Consider the following 27,977-nt stretch of genomic DNA (forward strand, 5'->3'; position numbering starts at 1 on the left):
CTGTCTCTGGATCTATTTTTGTTCATCAGTTTATGTTGTTCATTATATTCCACAAATAAGTGAGATCATGTGATATTTATCTTTCTCTGACTGGCTTATTTCACTTAGCATAATGCTTTCCAGTTCCATCCATGCTGTTGCAAATGGTAAGAACTTCTTCTTCTTTTTTTTTTTTTTTTTTTTACCACAGAGTAGTATTCCATTGTGTAGATGTACCACAATTTTTTAATCCACTCATCTACTGATGGGCACTTAGGTTGTTTCCAAATCTTAGCTATTGTAAATTGTGCTGCTATGAACATAGAGGTGCATATGTCCTTTCTAATTGGTGTTTCTAATTTTAATTATAGATGAATATAGGTCAACAGGCTTACGATGCAAAATTTTACAAAGGAAATGCAGTCATTCACATTTAAGACTTTATTGGTTGGCTTTTTTTGTTTATACATCTTCAAGATCAGCAGGTTTGAGACAAAGTGAACTTGGTGGGAAAATAAACTGGAAATAAAATAAGGTGGTGTCATTTTGGAACTAGAGAGCCTTCAGGGAGGAGTGGTCACTTGATCTGTCAGCATGAAGACATCAAACTCCTGGGGAGCAGGGTAGGATGGTCTCTGAATAATGAGAGAGGAAGAAGAGGATAATGAGAACCAAGAAATTGAGGTAAAATGGTGGGTATCAAAGACAAATTTTATTTACATTCTATTGCCATTGTTGAGTCTCCCTGTTGTTAGCTGATGAAGTGCTTTTCCTGGTGGCAATTTAGCTGGCAGCTTCTGAGGCTGGGGCTGGAGAGGGACGCTGAGAGAGGGGAAAGGGGAGGGTTGATTTTACCCAAAGATGCTGAGATGCTGGGCTGAAATAAAAATGAGGAAAAATCTAATTAAAATAGCTCTAATTAATTAAGAAACCATGGTAGCTGAGAGATGAATAATCAGAGCACAACCTTAGAAATCACTTTGAACATCTTCATCTACTGGACAGAGATTTTTTTTTTTTTTTCAAATCTAATTTCTTCATTTGGTTAAACTTAAATTAAAACTGTGTCAGTCCCTTAACTTTGTTACTGGTTATGTGTGTGTGATTGTAATTGTGTTCGTTCCTGGGTTTTGAATATATTTTCCATAATTCAGATGTCAGAGGAGGAGTTAAAAAAAAAAAAACTAGTGCTCAAGTATCTTCAATAGCTTATATTTTCATAGAGATGTACAGTGCTTAAAAAAAAACTAAGCAATAAAGTTTAAAGGAACATTTTACCTTTCAGTCCTCACACATCCTCTAAGGAAGGCATTAGTATTCCTATTAATAGCTAAGGAAACTGAGGCTCAGAGAGGTTAAGTAATGTGGCTGCCTAACAACCTCTGAGCCAAAGATCTGGGCACTGCTGTCAGGACACTCTTCTGTTGTGCTTCAGGACCTTCTCAAAACTGCAGGAAAGGGAGAACAACTTCCTTCTCTCCCCTGTTTGTGACTCTGTCTCAGCTATTTATTCACATGAAGCTTTGTTCAGAGGGCATCAGGAGTTGGCATACAATTAGTAGATAATCTCATTAAGGTGAACACCATACAGAATGCCATAGAGTTTGATTAACATTATGACTATTGACTTTTCTTTTTTTCCTAAATATATTTTATTGAGTTTTTACAGAGAGGAAGAGAGAGGGATAGAAAGCTAGAAACATCAATGAGAGAGAAACATCGATCAGCTGCCTCTTGCACACTCCCTACTGGTGATGTGCCTGCAATCAAGGTATATGCCCTTGAACTGAATCAAACCTGTGATCTTTCAGTCCGCAAGCCGACGCTCTATCCACTGAGCCAAACTGGTTTTGGCGTGACTATTGACTTTTAAAAGAGTAAAGTAGAACCTCAGATTCCTGACAAAAACATACCTAGGACTTAGTCCTACCTACCAAGTCTTGTCTTTCGTTTGCTGTGAAAGGAGCAATCTTTATCAGTACCTTATTGGTCTCTGTTTTGTTCTCAAGATGAAGTAAAATTAAATGAAGTAAAGTGTGTCTAAATAGTATAAATAAAAGTGGAAGAATTATGTGTCAGAATGAAAATTCAAAAAGAAGTGGAGTGCCTCAGTGATTGATCATCAACCTATGACCCAGGAAGTTGAAATTCAATTCCCAGTTAGGTCACTGGGTTGGATTTCAGGCTTGATCCCCAGTAGGAGACATGCAGGAGGCAGACAATCAATGATTCTCTCTCATCATTGATGTTTCTGTTTCTCTCTCCCTCTCCCTTCTTCTCTGAAATCAATAAAAACATATTAAAAGAAAAGAACCTATAATATTCCTACATTGTTATTTCTCTAAAGTTTCCCAGTGTATGCTAAATTTTTGCAAAAAGTCAGGAGGTTTAGAAACCACACAGAAAAGCATTCCTTGGAAAGAGGAACTCTTCAATGGTCTAAGATTACAGATCCTTGTATTGGAATGGTATGCAGTTGAGTTTTCCATTCACGGTTCCAGGAAAAAAAATGGGACTTTTCCACCATTAAGATACTGTTATTTAGTTATTTTGAAGTATACAGTACATACATGCTTTTTTCTAAAACCACTAGATTTCACAAGAGGTACACATTTGAGTATTTCAAACCTCTGTTGATTTTAGATCAGACCTGGAGGTCAATTGCAGAAAAAAATTCATTTGAAGTACAGAACAGAACAGAACAGAAACAGAGGCATCCATCATATGGCTCATGAAAATGTTTAAATTTACTATTTACTTCTTGAGAATGGCTCCACATTCATATTTATAATATTAACATGCTGAACTTTTTAGATAAAGTGCAGTAATTACTCTATTCTGACAAAGTTTTCTTAAGTCTTGATAAAAATGAAAGAGAAAAGTGCTTTAAAACCTAAAAAGAATTTCAGTTAAAGAAAACATAATTAAAACCTTGCCTGTTAAGTAAGTTTTCCTTTCTGTTTCGCCCTATTAAGTGTGTACCAAGCTATAGCAAGTTGCTTAACCTCTCTAAACCTCATTTTATTTTTCTATAAAATTGGGTAAATGTTAACAGCCAAACCAAAAGCATAGGACTTTTTTGGTTGCAAATAAGAAATATTCAACTCAAAATGGGGAAAGGAAAGAAAAATAATGTATTGACTCCTAGGTGAGAAGTCCAAAGGTAACTCTACATTAGTGCTGCTGGATCCTCGTTCACTGTCACAAGAACTCAGTCACAGCGGTAAACTGAATGTATGCTTCGCTCTAGATTCATATACTAAAACATAATCTCCAATGTGATGATATTTGGAGATTGGGCCTTTGAGAGGTGATTTGGTCATGAAGATGGAGACTTTATGAATGGAATTAGTATTCAGGCTGGATTCTTTCTTTCTTTCTTTCTTTCTTTCTTTCTTTCTTTCTTTCTTTCTTTCTTTCTTTCTTTTTTTACCCAACTTTCAGACAGGCTCTCCTTAAAAGGCAAGAAGACCTCCAATAACTCCAGCTCATATCCAACTAGATCTACTTGTCTATCCAACTATTACAATTGACATTGACTGGCAATGACTCCAATTATCATGACTTAGATGTTGTATTTATCTCTGAATCACTCTTTGTGATCAGGCAGATGTGAAGTTTGATTGGCCTGGTCTAGGCCATATGCCCACCCCATAACTGGAAATAGATTTAGTTCCACCCAAACAGTATGAATTTGAGAATATATGAGGAGTAGTAGTTCCCCATAGAAAATCTGGGTGCTGTTATATGACAAATAAAGAGAATACTCTAGGGTAGTCATAATAATCAAGGGACATAATACATGAACATAAGACATTAAGCAAACATAAGAGATTTTTTTTATTTATTATGCCAAATGTTATTTAACTAGAGTATTTCCTAAGACTATTTTTTCATTAATGACATTAGACTTTTTTTTTTTAACTTGAAGCTTCTGAGTTATATATCTCTTGGAGGTCTCTTTCAGGTTACCAAATTCTTCTTTGTAGTTATGATGGCAAATTCTCACAGTGCTGACTGCAGGAGAAAAGAACCACTAAGTATTATCTTCAACATTAGGGTTTGAATTCCTCTAAAAGAACTAAGCAAACCTTTGGCATCCAAATAAAGAAATGTTTAAAATGAGAAGAAGGGAATAGTATGGTCCTATTTTACAATTTCAAAATTAATGATCATTCTTTGACCAGTACATCTCATCTGCATTGGAACACAAATTTTGACTACTGGTATTGTATATTTGCTATTTGAGCATTTAACTGAAAACTAGCTCTTTGATTTTCAGCTGTTGTACAGACAGGGCATCAATTTTAGTTCCTATTCCTGGGCACATGTGTGGTGTGTATTTACCAGTTTCACTGCATTGGGTTGAGACCTTGTGACTCTGCCTGGTTAATGGAATGTGGGCAGAGGTGATTTAAGCTATTTTGAGGCCTAGCCCTTAAAATATTTTATGTAATTCTTTAGTCCTATAATATGACACCCTCAGAAATCACATTTCTAAGATTTAGAAGGATGTATAACATTACAGGAACCTGGATCCCTGAGCTAGCAGAAAATTTTCCAAAGGGAAATTTGAAATGTTACAAAACCCATTTTGAAATGTTATAAAAATGAATAAATTTTTATTATGCTAAGTCTCTGGTTTTGAATTGTTTATTATGACTTGCTGCATGCAAAAAGCAAGTATAGAACAAAATAAAATTTTACTAATAATAGCATTCCTTCATTTCTAGACAAATCTACATAGAAGTCTATAAATTAACGAGAGCAGCAATTAATTCAGGCTTCCCTAGACCTTAGAGGAAGTTGTTTCTATCTTTTCCATTTCAGGATAAAAACAGTTGAAGAAATAACTAAGTAGTTTGAATATTTATTTATTTATTATACAATTACTATATTCCAAGGTTGTGTAAAAAAGCCTACTATTTGCCTATAGGCTCACAAGCACAACATATCCAAATTGCATCCATTATCTCTCCCTAGATGGCTCTCAAACCTCCACCACAATTCCATACCCCATTGAATGAAATTGTCATTTACCCAACTGCCCAGGCCAAAAACTTGAGAATTTTCCTTAATTCCTATTTCTCTTTAAGTAGGCCCTATATTGCTCTTACATAATTCTTTATATATTTCTCTTCATCATCATCACACTGTTCTAGTAATTACTAAAATTACTTCTTATCCTGATTTGTCCCTTATTCTAAATTCACTTTGAAGCTAGAGTAATCTTTTTTGTTTGTTTGTTTGTTTTTTTTGTTTTTTTTTTTAAAGGCAGCTCTGATGTGTCAGCCTCATTATTAAAATCCTTCAGTATCTCCATATTACTCAAAGGAGAGTCCAAACCTCAAACTATGGCTTACATGACTATTTATGATCAAGCCCTTGTTTCTCTGTATTTGTTATAGCATCCTGAACTGACTAAGGTATTTGGATAGAATCATCACACCATATCATGACTGCCATTTTATAGTACGTATTTATAAAGTCTAGACAAGGTGTTGGCAATATTTTATGTAAAAAACTATATAGTAAATATTTTAAGTTCAGCAGGCCAGATGACCTCTGTTACAACCAATTCTGACCTTGTAGCCATAGACAATACAGAAGCAGGTGTGTGTGTGTGTGTGTGTGTGTGTGTGTGTGTGTGTGTGTGTATGTGTGACAGTGTTCCAACAAAACTTTCTTGCTGAAACCGGTTTGGCTCAGTGGATAGAGCATCGGCCTGCGGATTGAAGGGTCCTGGGTTCGATTCCGGTCAAGGGCACGTGCCTTGGTTGCAGGCACATCAGTTGAGGGTGCAGGAGGCAGCTGGTCAATGTTTCTCATTGACATTTCTAGCTCTCTATCCCTCTCAATTCCTCTCTGTGTAAAATAATAAAATATATTTAAAAAACAAACAAACTTTCTTTACACAAGCAAACAGTAGGTGGATTTGATCTACAAGATGTAGTTTGTCAATGTCTGGTTTAGACTATTAGATCTGGTAGGTGTCTTTCAACTTTCCTCCTATCTGATATGTTGGACCTGGATCCTATTGGTCATGTACTAACTAACCCACTGTCCTGGATCAGGGATCTCAGCCTGGACCCTTAGAGTTATCTGGGGACCTTTTCAGGGTCAGTGAGCAGGTTCTTTAACTCAAAAGATGCCAAAAGTCTATGAGAAGTGTGGTGGAGTAAATATGGCTGCAAATTCTTCGTCACTGTCATGGAGAAGTGGAGGTTACTCCTGTTCCCCTTTAATCTGGGCTGGCCCTGTCAGTCCAATAAATGTGATGAAAGTGATGGTATACATGTTCTGCACCTAAACCTTAGAAGCTTCTGATTTTGTACTTTGGGAGCTCTGAGCTACTATTTTTGTTATAGCAGCTTGCCATAACAAACCTATGAAGATACCACAAGGTGATATAACATAGTTAACCCATGTGAGGAGCTAGATGGAGAGAGAAGCCTAGCCATGCCAGCATCTAAAGCTAAGTTCAGCCTCTTAACCATCCTTATCCTTAGCATCACAATGAGCCACCTTGGATGTTCCAGCCAAGTCAATGCCTCAGATAACTGCAGACTCAGCAAACACTATGTGGAACAGAAGAATTGACCAAGTTACTCCAGTCAACCAAATAATAAAATTGTTTTAGACTCCTAAGTTTAGATAGCTAAACCAAGGAGATAACTACATTGAATGAGACCTCTTTATTAATTAAAGGATTAGAATAGATTAGTAATTCTTAAAGTAGGTTCTATGAGATGCATATAGCTGTCCACAAAATAAGAGCATAAGAGTTTCATATTCAAATAAGATTGGAAACAATTTTTTTGAATTAAAAGTAAATAGGTTTATTTATTGCAGAACTTTTCAGAGGTTTTAACATGTTACAATAATCAACATTATGAAACTTCAAGGGAGAAATATAAAGTTTGCCTGTGACTTTTTTTAAGGTATACATATCCATAATCCAAGGAAGGATTCCCAGAAAATATGATGTCTAAGCTCTATCCTGACTGAGAAATAAAGTTCAGGAGATTCTGGACAAGATTGTCTCCAAGCTTATTTCCAGTTACAAAATGTAATTATATAGAATCCATTATGGAATGGCCTCTCTTAGCTACCTAATACATGAAGTAGAGCAGGTACATGGAGTTCCTGGGGGATATCCAAACCTCTCATACGTTTCTACTCATTATGTATAAAGGCTTCTGCTTTGAGACATCTAAATACTTTTCATCTCAAATACTAATGGATGATTTAAATGAAAGTAATGTCATTGATAATGGGGAGGAGGCATATCTGATTTAATGGGGTGAGAACTCAGCAAAATCTTTATACAAACAAAACTTGTCTCATTTGTTATATTTCAAAATAATATCATCTCTTCAGTGACTCTGGTCCCTCAATTTGAATATAGGTATATAGGTTTTTCTTTCTTAAGCTAATAAAAATAAAACTGAAAACAAAATATTGCCACCCAGTCTCATTTACTTAAGTTATTGTCTTAATTGACCTACTTGACATTCAGTACCAAACATATTGAATTACTTGCCCATACAGTTGGCATTTCTCCTCTCTCTTCCCATTTTCTCCCAATCTACTGCCATTTGGCCCTTTCTCTCACCTTCAGTTACTTTAAAAAAAATGGCATCTTTTCTCAATAGTTCTTATCCAAATCCAAACTTTCAATACTTACCTATATACAATATGACTGAGAGTAAGGAGTGTTTTTATATTTATATTCCAGCCTGATTCCTGCACATACCAAGAGCCCAATACTCACATTCCACTCTTATGTTGCCAACTGCTTATTTCTACCTGAATTTGTCAAATAACAATATCAAAACTGATCAAGTATTTACTCATTGATTGAGCACCTACATTGGGTCAAGAAGTTTGCTAAGCAGTATATTCTAACAATGATCAAGACTCCACCCTTGACAGTTTATGATTCAGTGGTAGAGACAGATAAATAACCAAACACATACAGGGGAAAGCATGAGTTCCAATAGGAGCACCAAAGGGAAAACCTTCATTCATCTTTGATAGTGGTTATGGTAGAGGTGGAAGAGGGTGGTCTAAAGGACCCCAGAGATAAAAATAACTAAGTCAAGTTTTTAAGAACAGATAGGAAAGATTAAGGGGAAGAGAAAAGCAGCCGGCCAGAGGAATTGCTTTGTAGGAGACTCATGGGAAGAGACTGAATCACATTCGCACAGAACAGCAAGCCATTCTGCATAGGTTGATCAGTGAATGATGGTAGACAAGAAGCCACAGGTGAGCAGAGCAGGTGGAGAAAGAGCTGCCTGTATAGAGCCTAAATTCAATGACCACTTTGAGATCGTGCAACACTTATGTTTTGTTTTTATGTTTTCCTTGGAGATGGAATATTTCAAATACATATGCTATGCTTCTAATAAAGTGAAACATGTTTCTACCTTGTAATCCAAAAGTTTTATTCTCAGATGTTTACCCAAGATAAAGGAAAGCATATTATGTACACACAAGGACTTGTTCAAGAATGTTCAAAGTAACCTTATTCATAATAGCTCTGAACTGGAAAGAACTCAAATGCCCATCTATGGGAGGATGAATAAACAAATTGCAATATATTGTACAATGGAATGACACAGTAATAAAATAAAGCATGCTACCAAGACACCTCAAAATCATTATGTTGAGTAAAATAAGACAAACACAGATCACAAATACTGTTTGAATTCATTCATATGAAGTCCAAGAACTTGCAAAATGTATTGTGGTGACAGAAATCAGAAAATGGTTGCTCTGGGTGTCAGGATGGATGGGGAAGGGAGTATAGAAAAGAACAAAGGGCACTTCCTAGGTGATGAAAATGTTCTCTCTGTTGTTTAGATGGTGGTTACATGGGTTTATTCAAAACACATTGAGTCAAACACTATATCTGTGCATTCTATTGAAGGGTAATTATACTTCAGTTTTTAAAAATGCCAACAAGGTTATGTCTTTCAAGAATCTAAGGGTAGCAACATGATTTGCTCATACTAAAGCTGCTCAAATCCTATAACCTGATATATTTGTAATATAATGACTCTAAAATACATTTTCAAAGGTGTGGGTGAGAAACACAAACATAAATAAGATATGAAAGGTTATTTTAAAAAATGATAAAGCATGGATACTTCATGCCAACTGCAATTTGGATAGATGCTTTGGAACTTTGCAATAAAAAAAACCCCCTGATAAATTAATAATATGTGTCTGGACATGTATAAAGGGCATTTCTTTTATCAACCTATGAAATAATTTATTAATTTCTTCTCAGTAGAAGAAATTCAGATAAAAATTAATGGAATATGAAAAAATTGAGAGGTAAAATCAATAGAAATTATTTTGACATCAAGAAGTAAATTGACCACAACAGTATCTGGAAATGCTAAGAACAATCTACACTAATAAAAGCGAGATATGCAAATTGACCATAACTCCACGACACCCACCAGCCGATCAGGAGTGGGTATGCAAATTAACTCAACAAAGATGGTGGGTTAATTTGCATACGCAGGCACGGAGTGAAGAGTGAAAATGAAGACGACTGCAGACTGAAGACTGAAGAGGCTTGTCTTCTCTGCTGCCATTGGAGTGAAGGCCTGGGGCCTGGGTGCTGGAGGAAAACCTGTGCCAGCAGCCAGGGGAAAGAAGGCCTATTGCATGTACTTTTGTGCAATGGGCTTCTAGTAATTCAATAAGAGGAAGAGAAGTTTTAAGTTAAAGTATGGAATAGGTTCTTTATTCTTTGGTAACCTTTGATAAATTAATGAAGAGGAGTGAATTACATTGAAAAATATTTAAATTTCTTTCAAATGGATATAAAATACTGACATTAAAAAAGATGAAATAAAATTTACAATATACCATTACAACAAGGATACAAATGTCAAGCTGATTCATGAATATTGTCAATTGAAAGTATATTTAAAATTATTCACATACAAGAAAATTTGAGATTCCCTGACATGTGACAGCTCTTACAGCTCTTATGTGAAAGAAACTTAATTAAGGTTTTTCTGTATTTGACAATAATACTGAAAATTTACTCATAATTATGAATAAGTTATGAATCATAAGAATACAAATTTTGAGGAATGACTATATTATCATTCTATACTTTTTATAAGAATTAATAAAACAAAATTCTTATCATATGGCCCACAATATGCAACCAAAATGTAGGGCAAATAGAATTATAATTATGAAAAAGTAGTTAATTAATAACAAAATATAGTTTTTTCTTCTAGATTTTGTGATGCTTCTGGAATTTGTCAGAATTTTACAACTTGTAATTTGTTGTGATTTCTTTTCTCTCTGCAATAAATATTCACTTCAATTCTCCACTTTGGATTTGTAATTTTGAATTCTTCTTAAAATGAAGCTCCAAAATTACATTAATGTAAAACCCCACTACATTAGATTCTTCTGTTTGTTTTTAGATTATGTCTTTCTCAAGTTCCTTTTTTTCTTTGTATTCCTGGATGGTGCCTAATGAAAAATAGGAGCCTAGCAAATATATGTACAAAGAAATGGAGTTGGGCAAATAGTCTGACTGTTTAGTATAAAGCAAAATGTCAGTGATGGAGGGAGCAGTACAGATACACCAAATCACAGCCTCAGCTCTCTCTGGGCACAAATATCCTTTTACCTCTTGGGATATTGGTCTGGCAGACCCGAATAAAGTTTATCCAATCTTGCTCTCCTGTAACCTCAACCCCCTAGGATATAAGTATTACTTAGTTAAAATTAAACATTGAATGTAGGATTCTGTCTATTGCCTCATGTCTAACTTTCTTATAAGAACATAAACTCAGTACCTTTCTGGTTTCATAATATTTGGATGAAATATTACAAATGGGTAAGTTAGGTTTGAACTTTTGCTGTACATTCAACTAGATCCTGAATAATCTAGTTACCTATCACTGCATTGCAAAAACCAATGAAAGTCTTATCTAATAAAAGAGTAATATGCAGATTGACCATCATTCCAACACACAAGATGGCTGCCCCCATGTGGTCAAAGATGGCTGCCCCCATGTGGACACAAGATGGCCTCCACAAGATGGCCAGCAGGGGAGGGCAGTTGGGAGGGACCAGGCATGCAAGGGAGGGCAATTGGGGGTAATCAAGCCTGCAGGGGAGGGCAGTTAGGAGTGATCAGGCCTTCAGGGGATGCAGTTAGGGGGACCAGGCCTGTAGGGAAGGGGAGTTATGGGATCAGGCTGGCAGGGAAACAGTTAGGCATCAATCAGGTTGGCAGAGGAGTGGTTAGGGGATGATCAGGCTGGCAGGCAGAAACGGTTAGGGGCAATCAGGAAGGCAGGCAGGAGAGCAGTTGGGAGTCAGCAGTTTTGGATTGTGAGAGGGATGCCTGACTGCATGTTTAAGCCCAATCCTATCAGGATCCGGCCTAAACAGGCAGTCAGACATTCCTCGAGGGGTCCCAGATTGGAGAGGGTACAGGCTGAGCTGAGAGACACTCCCCCTCCCCTTTCTCCATGCATGAATTTCATGTACCAGACCTCTAGTAGCTTTATAACAATTAAAATGATGGGCATTGTGCCCAACCAGTATTACTCAGTAGCTGAGCATTGACCCATGAACCAGTAGGTCATAGTTCCATTATCAGTCAGGGCACATGCTGGGTTTCAGGCTCAATTCCCATTAAGGAGGGGGCGGGTGGTGCAGGAGGGAGCCAATCAATGATTCTCTCTTAACATTGATATTTCTGTCTCTCCCTTTCCTCTTCTCTCTCTGAAATAAATAAAAATATTTTTGAAAAAATTATAAAATGATGGACATTGTAAGTCCCAGTTTGCCAAGGGGACTGAAGTTATTTGTCACTTTGCAATATCAGAAATAGCAATGGTAGTATTGCCAGACTATTGGTTTGCTTTAGAAGCTGTCTACTCAGGCAGTACTACTATTAACCCATCCCAACAGATGTGATCCTATTTTTAAACACTTCTGGGAAAGGGAGATTCCCTACCCTCCCTTAGCAACCCGTTCCAATGTTTAACAACACTTGCTGCCAGGGATGCTGATTCTCTGAGCCTGGCTAGAGTATATTTATATGTTTCTATGTGCTGGTGTTTTGTCTTGTTCCCATTTCCTCATTTAGTATTTATTTTATCCCCTCACTTATTGACTCCCCAACCCCCATTAATTTTGCTAATATACATAATTTTTTCAAGTAAAAATAAAATTTCAAATTAAAAAAATAAAATATAAGCACAATGAGTAGAATATCAGTCTATTTGTTATGTATAGTGGGATGGAAATGCATTATAGCTTAAATTTTATACCAATAGTACATTTGATACCTGTCCCTATCTGCATCTAGAAGACATTTGTAACCTTGGGTGCGTTGAGGCTATATATCATTTTATTGAGATACATTACATTTTGGTAGCTTTAACCATTTAAAAATATTTATATATTTGTTTTACTTTAGTTTATTCTAAATGATCTCCAAATTTTCCTATTTTTTCCTTAAGTTGATGAATTCTGAACTGGATATGAAAATCTAACGGTGGTCTGAGTGGCACTGAGCATGTTTGGCAGGACATCTTTCATAAATTTATAGTGTTTGCCTATGAATCTATCAATTCATCTGTGTAGCTGAATAATAGACTTAAATGCCTAGATGGCCAAGTCTCATAGGAGAGGTCTGATTTGACAGGTGCCAGGAAAATGGTGGTGTTTAGAGATAGTTCTTATCAGGTATCTCACTACTCGAAATTCCACTGTTAGTGACTCATTTCATATCAAAATGGAAGAACTTTCTAAAATCATAAGACTTTAATCAATTTTCGCCAAGAAATCAGCAAGTGGTTGGAAGCACTAGGTATCTGGTGGATAGAGGGCTGGACATAGAGAGAGGGTGACCATACATTCCAGTTGGCCCTGGACTATCTTGGTTCATACCAATTGCCCAGGCTTATTTATTAGTAGAGGCCTGATGCATGAAATTTGTACAAGAGTAGGCCTTCCTTCCCTCCAGCTGCCGGCAGGCACCCGGGACCCAGGTTTCTTTTGCAGCCCCGGCTTTATCCGGAAGGACATCTGGCCTAATTAGCATATTATGCTTTTATTATTATAGATAGCTTCTCCTTTCACTCCAAAATGTACAGTCACCTTAGTAGAATCAACCAAAGAGGAAATGGTTACTAAGTGCAGTTGGAGGAGTCTGGGGCTTAGCTTTAGGGCTCATAAATCTGGACTTGAATCTCTCTGCTCTTTCACTTGCTGGCAGGTAATAATGGGTGGATTATTTAATTTCTTGAACTCTCAGCTTCCTCATGAATAAACACGGACTTGATATTACCTATCTTTTGGCTACATCTAATAATGATGCAATCATTATTATTAAAAACTAGAGGCCCAGTACACAAAATTTGTGCATAGGGTGTTGGTCCTTCAGCCCAGGCTACACCCTCTCACAACCCGGGACCCCTTGGGGGGATGTCCAACTGGATCGGGCCTAAACTGGCAGTCTGACATCACTCTCGCAATCCAGAACTGCTGGCTCCTGCCTTATTGCCCCTAACCACTCTGCCTGCCTGCCTCATAGCCTCTAACTGCTCACTTGCCTTCCTGATCACCCCAAGGCACCTCTGCCTTGTCCCCCTCTCCCCCCCCTGCTGAGGCTAGGTCTAGAAGGTCATCCAGAATAATGTTTGGAAAGTCGTTTGGCTGTCTGGTCTAATTAGCATATTACACTTTTATTATTATAGATTTCTGTTTTGCCCAGGCTTCTAAACTATTAAAATTTACTAACATACAGATACTTTTCTACTCTCCAGTCACTCTGTTCTTGCTATTTGCATTTCATTTCTAATTATTTTCCTAAATTTTATCCTTTAACATTTTCTTTTATACACACACACAAAAAAAAATTGATTATACTGCCCAGCTGGCATGACTCAATAGTTGAGCATCAACCTATGAACCAGGAGGTCACGATTTGATTACCGGTCAGGTCAGAACACATGCCTAGGTTTCAGGCTCGATCCCCAGGGTGGGGGATGCAGAAGGCAGCCAATCAATGATTCTCTCTCTCCCTCTCGGTTCCTCTCTGAAATATATATATATATAGTGTGTGTGTGTTATTGTCTATGCTTCTGTGTGTATTAACTCTGTCCTTTCTATTATGTTACAAATTTCTTGAAAGGAATAATATCTTTTTTGTATACCAAAGGAACATGAATTTTATTTTTTTACTTTGCAATTAAAGTTCACATTCAATATTATTTTATATTAGTTTCAGGTATACAGTATAGTGGTTAAACAATCATGTAATTTATGAAGTGATAGCCCTGATAATTCCAGTATCAACCTGGCATCATACACAACTATTATAATACTATTGACTATATTGCCTATGCTATACTTTACATCCCTTGGACTTTATAACTACTAATTTATACTTCTTAATCCCCTCTCGTTTTTACCCAGCTCTCCAGCCCCCACAATAAGACTCATTTTTACTTTCTCACAACCTAGAATACCATGAACAACAATAAAGATCTGTCAGATTGATGTGCTTCTCTGAGTTAAAATTCCAAGCAATAGAGCATTCTCAAATTATTTTACCTGAGAATAAAAGGCGCTAAAATTTTCACCTTTCTGTAAAGTGTGATTAAGACCTTAAAAGATATCCAAACTTTCTTAAAAGTATAGGAATTGCATCCTTTGAGATTGAGATCCAAAATAAAAACAACTTTGATTTTGTCACAATTTTTTGAAGCATAAACTAAGAAAACGAATCAGCCTTGAAATAGAAAAAACTTCTACAGAGCTCAAGCTGTATCTTCATGGTTCACTAGGTTCTTAGCCTTCTCACTGGGCCTGCCAATCAAGACACTTAGGAGAGCTCTTTTTTGGCAGACCAACCCTGACTACTTGAAATGAGGCAGACATCACCAGAGCATTTCAGAGGCCAGACACCAGATGGTAATAATACATTGCAACTATTAGAAGTTTGGATCAGAAAGCTAAAGGTGAAGGTCTTATTTTATGTGTCAAAAGATGTAATTCATTATTAAATCAGGACAAACCAGTTAACATCTGAAGTATAATTTTGGATGCTATTTATAACACACTCTCCAGTTCACTTGGCTTGACTGGCTGATTTAATTGTGTGTAGTGTTTCACAAAAAGCTTAGTGAGAGCTAGGAAATGACCTATGCAAATCACAGTTCTGGGTAAATCAAAATTTTCCTTCATGTGCCAATTAAACGTTAGCATGCTTAATTACTTAAAGAAATTCTATATTATTTAAAATAATTTGAATCCAGAAATTCACCGGTTTTGACAACATGCATGTGATTTATCTATAATAATAAAAGCATAATATGCTAATTAGACTGCATGTCCTTTAGAATGAAGCCGGGCTGTGAGGGAAGCCCGGGTTCCGGGTGCCAGAAGGAAGTCGGTGCTGGCAGCAGGGCAGGGAGGGGGATGGAGGATAGGGAAGAAAGAAGGCTTATTCTTACACAAATTTCATGCATCGGGCCTCTCACTAGATTTGTGCACTGGTGGTGGGGGACCCTCAGCCTGGCCTGTGCCCTCTCACAGTCTGGGAGCCCCATGATTGATCAAAACAAAGAGGTAGATCCTGCCCACCTAGCTGGGGCTCCATGATGGATCACCCCTGTAGAGGGAATCCCTGCTCACCCACCCAGCACTGCCACCACCAGCCTGGGTCTCCTCTTTGGGGTGATCTGGAGCCCCCGGATTGATCAATGGCCCCACTGAGGGTGGTCATGGGGGATGGCTTTGGCTAGCCTGGCACCAAAAGTGTTACAGTATGGTCATCCAGAGGGTCGTCCAGAAAGACATCAGGAAGGTTGTTCAGCTGTTTGGTCTAATTGGCATATTATGCTTTTATTATTATAGATATGAGATTTTTACATAATCACAAATTATTTCTAGTTACATGGTCATACAACTATTGGTGCTCTGAGCTGCCTAAATATCACATTTTCTTTTAAAAGGGAAAAACTGAAAACTTAGGTTTTCAAGAGCAAAATAAATTTAGGACATGCTTCTTTAACGTGGAGACATGACTGAACTTAAGTATCTGCTAATAAGAGAAAGGTACCTTTTATAGCTATTCAGAGGCTATTATTTTTACTCATCCACTCTGATAATATAAAGCGTGTTCCAAGACAAGCTGGGGGTGGTAACCAAGGCTGCATTTATCTGAAATTAGAAGTGCCCATAATGGTAGGTAGGGCTGTGGGCAGCATTGTGTGTTTCCCAGTTCTAATTAGCCATAGAAAAGGTGAAGAATAGCACCAGCATTTCCAAATTCTCTTTAGAATTTGCTACCTTAAAAACTATTTTCCTTTTGTTATTTTTAATATGTATAATTATGCTTTCAGAAAGCTTTGAAATTCTTTCTTTGCTGACCTGCCACCCTGTTGTCAGGTGTATCTAGAAACCACTACTAATGTACGGAAGGTTCTCTCTGGGAAGAGTTTTAGAAATTAATTAATAAAGTGTGCCAAACATTTTTTTTTTAAATCTCCAATGTCTACCGCCTTTTTGCAAATCCATTCCCCATAAGGAAATTTCCCTCTGGCTTCTGGTGGCTTCTCTTACATGGTCTCTTATGACTTTCTTGCCCACGCTCCACCTTCCATGTCCAACCACACTGGCTTTTCAGTTCCTCATGGCTCTGAGCTTCTTGTCAGGGATTTTACACTTTCAGTTCTCTCTTCCTGGGGCCACTCTTTTCCCTGGTCTTTATCAGCCAGTTCTCAGCCCAAAGGTCAACTCTGCAGATACCCTCAATCCCTTCAATATTGCTCTACTTTACCTATTTACTGTGTATCAATCTTATTTTATTTTTCATGACTTGAAATTGTCTTACTTGTTAATTTGATTGCTATCAGGTCCCCAACAGAGCATCACAGAGCCCAGAGGCCTCATCTGCTTTGTTTACCTCTGTATCTCTAGCTACCAAACAGTGCCACGGATGTGGTGTACTCCGTACATTATTTTTTGGAATAGATATTGGGTCGGCAGCTAAGTAATTGCAGGTTTCACACATATATGGCTTCAGTTGAATTTTTAGGTTTGCAGACGCAGTACAAATGTAAAACACATTTTGTTATTTGATAGTTGGCTATTCAGCTGTTAATCAGTAAAAAAAGTTTTTTGATCTGTTTTGTAATTTTCGTTTGGCGTTCGTTGAAAAATGGAAAATCAAAAGGAACATTTTCGTCATATTTTGCTTTTTTATTTCCGCAAAGGGAAAAACGCATCGCAAGCTCATAAAAAGTTATGTGCTGTTTATGGTGACGAAGCCTTAAAAGAACGGCAGTGTCAAAATTGGTTTGCCAATTTTCGTTCTGGTGATTTTTCACTCAAAGATGAAAAACGCTCTGGTCGTCCAGTTGAAGTTGATGACGCCCTAATCAAAGCAATAATCAATTCGGACTGTCACAGTACAACACGTGAGATTGCAGAGAAGCTTCATGTATCACATACATGCATTGAAAATCACTTAAAACAACTTGGCTATGTTCAAAAACTCGATACATGGGTTCCTCACGAACTGAAAGAATCACAGTTAACGCAACGCATTAGCAGCTGCGATTTGCTAAAGAAACGTAATGAAAATGATCCATTTTTAAAACAACTGATAACTGGCGATGAAAAATGGGTTGTTTACAACAATATCAAGCAGAAAAGATCGTGGAGCAGGCCAGGTGAACCAACTCAAACAACATCAAAAGCTGATATTCATCAAAAGAAGGTTTTGTTATCAGTTTGGTGGGATTACAAAGGAATTGTCTACTTTGAACTCTTACCACCCAACCGAACGATCAATTCTGATGTCTACATTGAACAACTAACGAAATTAAACAATGCAGTTGAAGAAAAGTGGCCCGAATTGACAAATCGAAAAGGTGTTGTATTCCATCATGACAATGCAAGGCCACACACATCTTTGGTCACTCGGCAAAAATTAATGGAGCTTGGTTGGGATGTTTTGCCACATCCACCATATAGTCCTGACCTTGCACCATCTGATTACTTTTTGTTTCGATCTTTACAAAACTCCTTGAATGGTAAAAATTTCAATAATGATGATGATGTCAAATCGTACTTGATTCAGTTTTTTGCTAATAAAAACCAGAAGTTTTTTGAACGTGGGATTATGATGCTGCCTGAAAGATGGCAAAAGGTCATTGATCAAAATGGGCAATACATTACAGAATAAAGTTATTTAGTTCCATGAAAAAATTGTCTTTGATTTTCTTTTAAAAATCCGCAATTACTTAGTTGCCGACCCAATATATAGGTGGGCAGATAGGTACATGCGGGGGCCTGATCTGGCAAGATCTCCCTTGTCCCGCATGGAAAGAGAGATGAACGAACCGGTTCTAAGTGGAGGTTCCTGGGGATTGAGAAATATTAGAAATAAAGAGAGAAGACACAGAAATAGATTTCAAGCTGGGAGCTGGGAGGGCCACCGAACTCCTCTGCTGGAGAGACTACCTCATGAGCCACACAGCACATCTATTTATACTCCAATCCAACAAGGGGTTTCACAGGAAAACAAGAAGCCTGGGAGAGCCCAAGTCCCACCCACTCCTTCCTCCTGAACAAACAAGTCAGGAACTAAGAACATCTCCCGCATTCCCAGGGCTGGAGGGCAACTGACGTGATTCCGCCAATATCCCGGCCCAGTCAGCAACAATTTAAAGAATGTCCAGGTGTCTTCCCATTTGGCCCTCTACAGGTAGATAATAGATAGATGGGTAGATAGATAAGTAGCTAGATGTCTTCACCCAACAACTAATCTATGGAGAGAGAAGTTAGAATACGGACTATCTCAGGGGTATATTCACTGGGAAGGGACACAAGGGATCATTCCAGGCTGTTATAAATATTCTCCATCTGGATCAGAGTAATGGTTATACAAACACATGTAAATTGTAAAATTTAATCTAGCTGTATATTTACAATTTGTTTATTTTGTGTTACTAAATAAAAAAATAAATAAAAAATCATGTCAGTCCATCAATATGCATAGCATTTCGTAAGCTTGGTACCACTGGTGCTTAGATCAGGCATCCCTAAATGCCCAGACAGAATCTTTATTGTGGGAAAATAATATTTGTCTTAAAGGACAGATCTAAGTTCAACAATGGAACAGATTGCTTCCTCAAAGCCACTTATTGTTCCTTTAACATGGATCTGTTTTAACTATGACCCTACCAATGTCATTATGTAAGACTTGGTTGAGCTAAGGGAGTCTCCTACTTTTTAGTGTCCGTGTCATGTGGTCTGTACACAGAGCCCAGGAAAAGATAAGGCACCAGTAAAATACTAACTTTGAAACTCAGAGTATTTATTCACCACAATAAGAAGGCACGAGTAAAATACTAACTTTGAAACTCAGAGTATTTATTCAGCACAATACACAGTTGACACAGTCTGTGCACACTGAGGATTCCACAGCCAGGAGAAATGATCATAAAATAATAATAGATAAAATTGAGAGCATGAGATGTATCAGTTTGCCAGAGCAGAAAGTTTGTACATATCCATCTATATATACAAGAATGTCATTGGGAAATTATATATCAAATATTTGGTTTCTTTACGAACATCTTTTTCAAAAACAAATAAAACAATTAATTTTACTCTATATAACAAATATCACTGAAAAATCAATAAGAATAGTCTCATCTCTATAAGGAGACAATTCAAGTAACTGAGTACTTAACCCTTCTGAGTACAAAACATTTTTAAAATTATGTTAATTTTCTCTTTGAAAGTCTTTCTAAACAATTGTAATTTCTTTTTCTCTTATAAAAAAATGTATGGCTATGACACACTCTTCTCTTTGTGGTTTAGGTTCATCATGTATGTTGATGGTTACATAAAACCTACTTGGCAGTTACTGTGTTGTGATCACAGTAACAGTGAGTGAACCTACTAGGCTGCACATCTATGCATTTTTAGTATCTCTTTCCCTGCTGAGCATTCTCCTTCGGGTCTGAGATAATATCCTCTACCAGCACATCTTCTCTTTGATGTAATGTTTTTAACTTGCTACCTTATTTTACATAAAATTTCTACCTAAGGGCCTGAGTCACTGCAGAAGTTTTGTGACAACTATTTGACTTTTTTTTCCCCTCCTCTTAACTCAAGGTTTGAAGCTATATAAAAGAGTCAAATCTACCAGAGGGCTGACCAACAGATAGATTGTGAGTGGGTCAAGTCACTGTTCTCAGAAATCCTAAAAGTTCACAGTAGCTATAAAAGAATTCATTGGCTAGATTAAACTACATTTTCCCCAAGAATGTTTTAAAGCTGATAATGATAACTCTCTTTGTTTCTGAGCATATAGCATGTCAAATTTTTAAGGCACTCTATCGTCTCATTCTTATTATTTATCTACCCTCCCACATACATCAATTTCTTTTTTTTTAATATATTTTATTGATTTTTGTACAGAGAGGGAGAGAGATAGAGAGCTAGAAACATCGATGAGAGAGAGTCATCGATCAGCTGCCTCTTGCACACCCCCCACCGGGGATGTGCCTGCAACCAAGGTACATGCCCTTGACCAGAATCAAACCTGGGTCCCTTCAGTCCCCAAGCCGACGCTCTATCCATTGAGCCAAACCGGTTTCAGCCATCAATTTCTTTAAAACTGGACATTGATACTTTGCCCTAAGAAAGCACTACAAGAGCTTGAGAAGAAAGTGAGGGCCCTGATAAACTTTCTACCCCATTTTTCTCCCTTCTACTCACCCCTTTTCTGACTTCCTTTTTTTTTTTTCCCCTCCCTGACTCTGCTAGATTGTAAGGAGCTTAGTTTTCAGAGTCTGGCTATCAGGAAACCCCACTATAGTTTGGATGAGGGAGTCGATGCCCCAAATGAAGTTATGTCTCTTATTAGTTCAAGGTCAGAGCTGGGACCTGTATTCTGGGTTCACAGAGCCACCCATCTTGTATAATATCTAAGAAGTCTAGATCATTATAAGCCCTCTCCACAGGCCCCAAGCAGAGGCATCCTCAGTTGGTGAAAAACCTTGTTTCTGCTTTGTCTCTCACTTCATATTTCCACACCCTTCAATTGGGTCCAATTCTTAGGTCTCTAGTGTAACACAAGCTTTGGACCTCTCTGTCTCCCTCCCTCCAAAGCTCTCTATCATCCTCATCCTGTACTTTGTCAAGATAAATCAGTTTGAGTCCTAAGCTAGTTGTCACTCTGAAAAGAAATCTAATAAATTAATCTCTCATAAGAAGCTAATGACTCATTAAGAGTTTAGGATATTAAGAGCTCACTACTTGTATTTGGATTGCAATGGAAGATCTATTGAAATATAAATCAAAGGCTTAACCGCAAGCAGTGACTGTTACTACTAAGTGGACGAATTTCTGTTAGTACCCATTTTGGAGTTAGGGGATGATGATGGAAGAGAATAGGATGGTGGAGGGCTAATGTGATGCACTTACTTTGTAATGATGCTATTGTAAGACCATGTTCCCCTATACCTAAGGGGGCAGTTCAGGCTTCAGTAATCTTGAACAGTCTTATTCCTACTGCTGAATGTTTTCTAACCTGATTTTTGCTCATTACTCTAAGAAGGTTTCCCATGAGACACCAATGAATTAGTTTTCCTTAGGATAAGACCTGCACTGGGCATTTCTTGAGTGCTGTCTAGAATGTAAGAAGCTAGTTTCACTAGCAGCTTGGATTGCTGAAATGTACAGCTTCTTTCCATAAATTATGGACATGGCTAGTCCAGGAAATCTAAAAAGTGAAATCAGAAAATCATCGAAGTTTGTTTGCATCCTATTCATCCCCATCCACTAACCTCTCCCTCACCCGTCTGTCCCCTGTGCATTCCTAATTCCAGGATGCCTTTGTCCCCACTCCTGGTTCATAGGTTGATGTTCAACCACTGAATAACACCAGCTGGGCTGATTTTTAAATAAGCATTTCAGGAGACATTGCTAGAGGCAATCGTTAGAATATACCTACAGAAGCTCTGGAGTAAGAGGTAGTATGTAGTTGGTTGGATGTCTTTGAGCTCCACCCCATCCTGTGGAAGCCAGGAGGATGAGTGCTTCATTCTTCAATTCTAACAGATGTCATCTTGACTGACTGATTGGTCTTTAATTACCACCCCTTTCTTGACTCCTCAATCAAAGGAGGTTACAGTGGGTTGAAGAACCTGTCTACATTATAATGTTTGGCTTGTATCCTACTAACTGTTTAATAGATAGGCAGATTTTCTTTCAAGTTCTTTTCCTAAACTACTTTTTGGAGACCTAAGTATTCTTCACACCACAAAATGACAACACTGTTTAATTTTCCTCTATATACCAATTAAAGCAGATGAATAGGAAGTGGGAGCTCCATCAGAAGGGCAGTTCTAAATTAACCCTCTTTATTAAGACCCAAGGCTATGTATTCTATTTATTCATCAGAATCCCCCAGCAGGTAACCCCTTTAATATTTTATATATAGTCCTTTAAATTTATTTGTGGGTATGGCATGCCAGTTAATTTATTCAGCACAGTTTTGTGAATGGATTTATTAGATTTATAAAGAGTTTACAGTCATGATGAATCAGGCACATCGTCTTGACCAACTCCTCAATTTTAAAAATTGAGAAACCAAGGCCAAAACTCAAGGGATAGAGTGTACACCCCCTTCTACCTCTGACAGCTCTTCTTTTTTGGAGGGGAACCCACCAGGCCCATCCTTCACTCCAGATCTATGTCTGACCAATCAGATCACCCCATCACCCAAACGCCATGATTGGTTCACATGCAAGGACAGCACAAAGGCTGCTTGAGCTATCTGGGAAAATGACCATTTCCCATTGGAGTTGCTAAATTAAAAAAAAAAAAAAAAAAAGAAAAAAGATAATCTAGGACTTCTGCCACCATCCTAAAGAAGAAAGGTTGTCTGAAGAGCAAATGAAACAGAAAGATAAGAAGAGCTGAGAGAAGGAGGAAGACTGAATCAGGGTTACATCATCAGAGCCCAGGATCCAGCTGAGTTGATCTTTAGCCCTTGACTTCTTTTGTGTGAGTCAATGAAGACCCTTTACAGTTAGTTTGTGTTGAGGGTTTAAATTTGCAACGGAAAGGGTGCTATTGGAAACACAGATGTGCCCGATTCTAGCAGCTTTATGTACCAGGTCTCCTGCCACCCAGCGCTCCTGCCAGGAGTCTCATGCATGCTCAGTGGCAGTAGATTTTGAGCTTTAGATTGCTTAAGAATCAACTGCAATATCTGTTAAAATGCAGATTCCTGGGCCCACAAAGATTCGGATCCAATGGAACTGGGTGGCAAAGGTCATAAACCTGCCTTTTATCAAGATTTTTTTCCTGAGTGAGAAAAGTCCTCAGGGTGGCCTGGGTGGTTCTGCTCACTGGCGGACCCATTCTGTTCTAGCTGTACTGTTCCCTTGAGGCCCACAAACATGCCAGGCCCGCTCTGGTCTTAGAGCTTTATCTTGGCTGCTCCCTCCACCTGCAAAGCTCTTTACTCGGATTATCTCCACTGCTAAAGCATTCCCTTCAAGCCTTGGCAGAAAGGTCACTTCCCGACAGGTCCTATTCTGACCTCTGTGTTTAATACAGCAACACAACACCCCACCCTACAGACATCCTTTACCTTCTTTTATGTCGCCCTCCCATAACTCTCCTTACCTTCCACAGTTCTATACTGTTTATGTCTTATGTTTATTTTCTACCCTGTTCCTACTCTACCACCACACTCCTTCCCTCGCAAGCAAGCTCCAGGAATCAAGGATCTGTTCACTGATGTAACCTTTAGCTGTCACATAGCAGGAACTCAATATGTATTTTGTGAATGAAAGTGCTTTCAGTTTGAAGTGCTTTCTGACTGTGAGAATGCCATGTGGAAATTAATTATGCGACTCTCTTAATACGGCATAATCAAGATTATTGGATGTTTCTTTTCTCTGGAATGAGAAGTGATAAGAAAGATGAGTAATACAAAGAAGTTGTTACATTGTTGTTGATGTACCTACTGTTGCCCAGGAGGAACCAGCTCCCTCCACCCCGCCTTGCTTTCCTTAGAGCTTCCTTGGCTCAGTGCAGGGTTTACCGCTGATGTTGTCTTCTGGGGATTTCTGGGGAGAGGCGTTCTGTTAATCTATTACACTGACAAGTAAGCGGTTGGACAGATATGTTGCAACATTAGGTGAGTCTGCCAGGTGAGAGGAATACATTTACTTAATGATAGTAACCCTTCCCAGCAGAGGAAATGCCACCTGGCTTATACATACTTACAAATATTTTTACTTCTGCTTCAACGCACTTCAGTTATCTTCTTTAGAGCTTGATGATTTTGGAACTTTCACTAAAGAATGTCTTTCGGGGTAGGATCAGGAAATAAAAATTGATATATATTTAGTCAAAATCGGTTTGATTCAGTGGATAGAGCTTCAGCCTGATGACTGAAGGGTCCCGGGTTCAGGTCAAGGGCATGTACATTGGTTGCAGGCACATCCCCAGTAGGGGGTGTGCAGGTGGCGGCTGATCTATGTTTATCTCACATCTATGTTTCTAATTCTCTATCCCTCTCCCTTCCTCTCTGTAAAAAATCAATAAAATAAATTTTTTTATAAAGCAAAATTGATGTATATTTGCTTTTTAAAAAAACATACTTTAGCTGTTCAATTAAATGAGTATTCTAATATTCACATTGTGCCACTTTACCTAGTATTTTAAAGAGGCATCCAGCTACCATTCATTTTAGTGAAGCAAAAACGCTGCTTGCTACTTTCTTTGCTTAGTTTCTGGGAACTTGGGCAACTGCTGTTGCGTGTGCTGAAGGGATATTGGGTTCTTAAAGAACCTGCTTAATCTTCTCTAGTAACCAATTAAATAAAATGGACTCTGGGCGTACATAGCAGGTGGGTTTGGAAGTGAAAAAAGAAACATGTTGAAAATTACATTTTGCATTTAAATGGATGTTTAAAAATGCAAAGGCATACATTTAAGAGAATATGATGATTGGGAGAGTTTTTATTAAGAGATCAAGTTAAGAAGGGCTGAATAGTAAAGAACTTAATGGAAGAAAAGGCTGGCTAAGTGGAAATAGTCTTTGAATTTAAATGAGAGCAACCTGAAAGGACACAGTGAAACTTACTTCTAATCATTCAGACGTTTCTCCTTTGGGGAAAAAAAAAATCCATAAAAATGTACCAACTGCTTTATTTTTGCAGAGTCATCCTTCAAGGCAATGTCGCCTTCGGATAGGGTCCTCCGAAATACACCGATTATAGGTCTAAATGAAAAAACAAAAACTAAACTTAGTGCTAGTTTTGCAGTCACGAAAGAGGCTGCCTTCCCTTTTTAATGTATTCGTGTGTTTTGTTTGTTTGTTTGTTTGTTTTTTAAATGAACAAGGAAGGGACTATTTGATCTGACTTGCCATTTGGTTCCTTTCCGCGAAATCTTGAAACTCCAGACACGAAAAATGCCGGGGTTGGTGAAATACCTGCCCTCGGAGCAGAACCTCACGAGTCGGTGTCTCTGGCCCGGAATTCCAGAGACGAATCTCCACCCCTCCCGCAGAGTCACCTGCTCCGGGGGAACCCCGGCCAGAAATCCGGGTCGCGCCAGGTCAAATCTTGCGTCTCCTGTTTACTCCGCCCCTGGCAGGGCGGCGGCGAGGCCTGGGGCGGGTGGGCAGGGCCGCCCGGGCCGCGGCGCCCCGGGGGCACCGGGTTCCGCTCGCCTTGGCACGCCGCTCGGGCTCCCAGGGAGGGCGGCGGGGAGACCACCCGGGGGAGGCGCTCCGGGCGCCAGCGCTGCCGCCGCCGGGCTGCCACTCGCCGCTCATCGGCCGCCGCGGCCTCCGGGGAACCTCCCCCCGAGGGTTCACACGAGTCCACACAAGCCGGGTGAAACGGCTCGAGGGAGCCCCGGTGTTCCCCGGGTGTCGCCCGGCCGGGGAGGAAGCCCGGACGGAGCTCCGGCCTCCACTCGCCCGGGATTCCCCCGCTCCCCGGCCCGGGCCCCGGCCTCCGGGCGCTGGGTGTGATCTCACCCGCTTCCTTCCCGGAGCGGGGAGCAGGGCAGCGCAGGGGCCGGAGACGGAGGCGGCTCCCCGGACCCCGGCACTGCCCTCTGGGAACCCAGCCCCGGCCCCGGCCGCCCCCGCCCCCAGGGATGTGAACGCCCCGGCGAGGCCGAGCGGCGGTTTCAGAGCTGGGTGCGCCCGGGGCGCCCTGGTGAGTGACCCCGGGAAGGCTATTGGGGGCATTCTGAGCACCTGAAAAGTTCACGCTTCCGCAGGGGCACGGAAAGTGCCAAACACTTTGAAAAAAAAAAAAAAAAAAAAAAAAAAAAAAGCTCCGGAAACGCAGCCGGGAGCTAGGTCCAGTCTGATTTTGTTTATCTTGACTGATAACTGTGATCGTGAGTAGAGGCCCGGGCTCTAGGGAGAGGCCAAGGATCAGACGCACACGGACAAAATAATCAGGGCAATCCTAATGATTATGTCATCCCGTTTGTTATCGAGACAGGGAATGATTGTAAGGGAAACGGGGGGAGATTGATGGGGGGGGGGGATGTGGAGGGAGGAGGAGGAGGTTTCTATAAACCCTACAGGAAACTCTCAGGCTCCTGGAGGAGACACCCAAGTGTTTTGGCAGGACAAGTAGAGACCCGCTCTCCAGGGAGTTCCCGGATCCCGGCGGCGAGCGGGAGCGCAGCCGCGATCCTCCCGCCCCGGCGGCGGCCGCAGCGGCGGCGGGGCCGGCCCAGGGCTCCGGGCCGCCTCCCTCCCCCGCCGCCCGCCCGCCCGCCCGGCGCACGGCACATCCCTCTCCCCGGCTGGCTCGCTCCAGACTGGTTTTTCTGGTTCGGCCTCCCTCCCTGGGACGCGCAGGGGGATCCGATGACGTCGCTGGCTGAGTCTCTCCCTCTTCCTCCCTCCTCCCCGCGTCCGCTTCTCCCCCCCAACCCCCTCCCCGCCCTCCTCCGAGTAACTTCTGTTCGGGGAGGCGCTGCCAGGAATAACCCGGTGCGTCCGCGGCCGGGAGGGGAGGGGAGGCGGCCGCTGCGGCTCCCACGGGCAGACACCGCTGCGGCCCGTCCCCGCGGCTCCCCCTCCGGAGCCCGGCGGCCCCCAGCGCCCCCCGGCCCCGGGCCCAGCTCCGTCCAGTGTCAGAAAAATAAATAAAGGCGAGCGGAGCCCGGGCAGGCGGTCGGGATCTCTTCCCCCCCCCCCTCCCCTCCGCGCCCGCCCTCCCTCTGTCCTTAAGGAAATGCTACCAGACACCCCCTACCAGACACGCTCAGCCTCGGCGAGGAGCGGCCGCCGCTGCGGCAGCGAGAACAAGGGCACCAGGGGGTTTTCCTCTCCCTCCTCCTCCTCCTCTCCCTCCTCTTCCTCCTCCTCCTCCTCCTCTCCGACCTCCTCCTCCTCCGGCTCCGACTCAGCGGTGGTGACTTTCCAGGTGAGCGGCCGCCGCCGCTGCTGCTTCTGCTGCGAGGATCCCCTTCGCCCGCCGCGTCGCGCCCTCCTCCCGCCGCTGTCACCGGCGGCGGCCGCGCTTTGACAGCCGCGAGGGGCTCGGGCCCGGGGCGGGCGGCCGGCGGGGGGCGGGCTGGAGGTGAGGGGGTGGAGAGCCGGCGAGCGGGAGCCGCGGAGCGCCGCCGTCTCTCCCGCCGCACGGAGGAGGGTCTCCACCGAAACATCGCCGCCGCCGCCGCCGATCGTGGCCACACGAGTCTCTGGCCAAGTTGCGTCTTGGACGCGGAGGAGGCTCCCCGGACCCCGGGAGCAACTGGCAGGGGCTCCTGGCGCGTGGACAACATCCCTGCGCATCTGGACTTTGGGGTGCAGGGTGCACTGGGGGCGCGCGCGGAGGGCGGACCGGACCCTTGGGGGAGAAGCGAGCGGCAGACGTGTAGGTTCCTCGGCTCGGTAAGTGGCCCAGGCGGGCGGG

At 40.7% G+C, this 27,977-nt stretch overlaps 2 protein-coding genes across 6 annotated transcripts in view; one reads left to right on the plus strand and one right to left on the minus strand.

Annotated features, from left to right (window-relative positions):
* Positions 1-412: 412 nt before the first annotated feature.
* Positions 413-27,856, minus strand: LOC311625243 (uncharacterized protein; the record flags this gene model as incomplete). 2 transcript variants are annotated; one of them, XM_084889333.1, is made up of 3 exons in its annotated part: positions 413-614; positions 700-856; positions 27,315-27,856. In XM_084889333.1, the coding sequence occupies 2 exons, from the start codon at positions 27,854-27,856 to the stop codon at positions 763-765; spliced, it is 636 nt and encodes a 211-aa protein (XP_084745459.1). In that variant the 3' UTR covers positions 413-614; positions 700-762. The 2 variants fall into 2 exon arrangements, with proteins under 2 accessions (XP_084745459.1, XP_084745460.1); XM_084889334.1 differs by lacking the exon at positions 700-856 and having other exon boundaries at positions 439-614.
* HIVEP2 (HIVEP zinc finger 2) overlaps positions 26,178-27,977 on the plus strand; it is a 174,346-nt gene continuing 172,546 nt past the window's right edge. For 2 of the 4 annotated variants that reach the window (XM_084889311.1, XM_084889314.1), the window contains exon 1: positions 27,658-27,955. The gene's annotated coding sequence lies outside the window, so the exon portion shown is untranslated. Of the gene's footprint in view, positions 26,256-27,369; positions 27,486-27,657; positions 27,956-27,977 lie in introns of those variants that run through there. The other 2 variants (XM_084889317.1, XM_084889312.1) reach the window with 2 other exon arrangements.

This window comes from Pipistrellus hanaki, assembly GCF_964339955.1.
Source record: "Pipistrellus hanaki genome assembly, chromosome: 7".
In the NCBI taxonomy this organism is placed as follows: domain Eukaryota; kingdom Metazoa; phylum Chordata; class Mammalia; order Chiroptera; family Vespertilionidae; genus Pipistrellus; species Pipistrellus hanaki.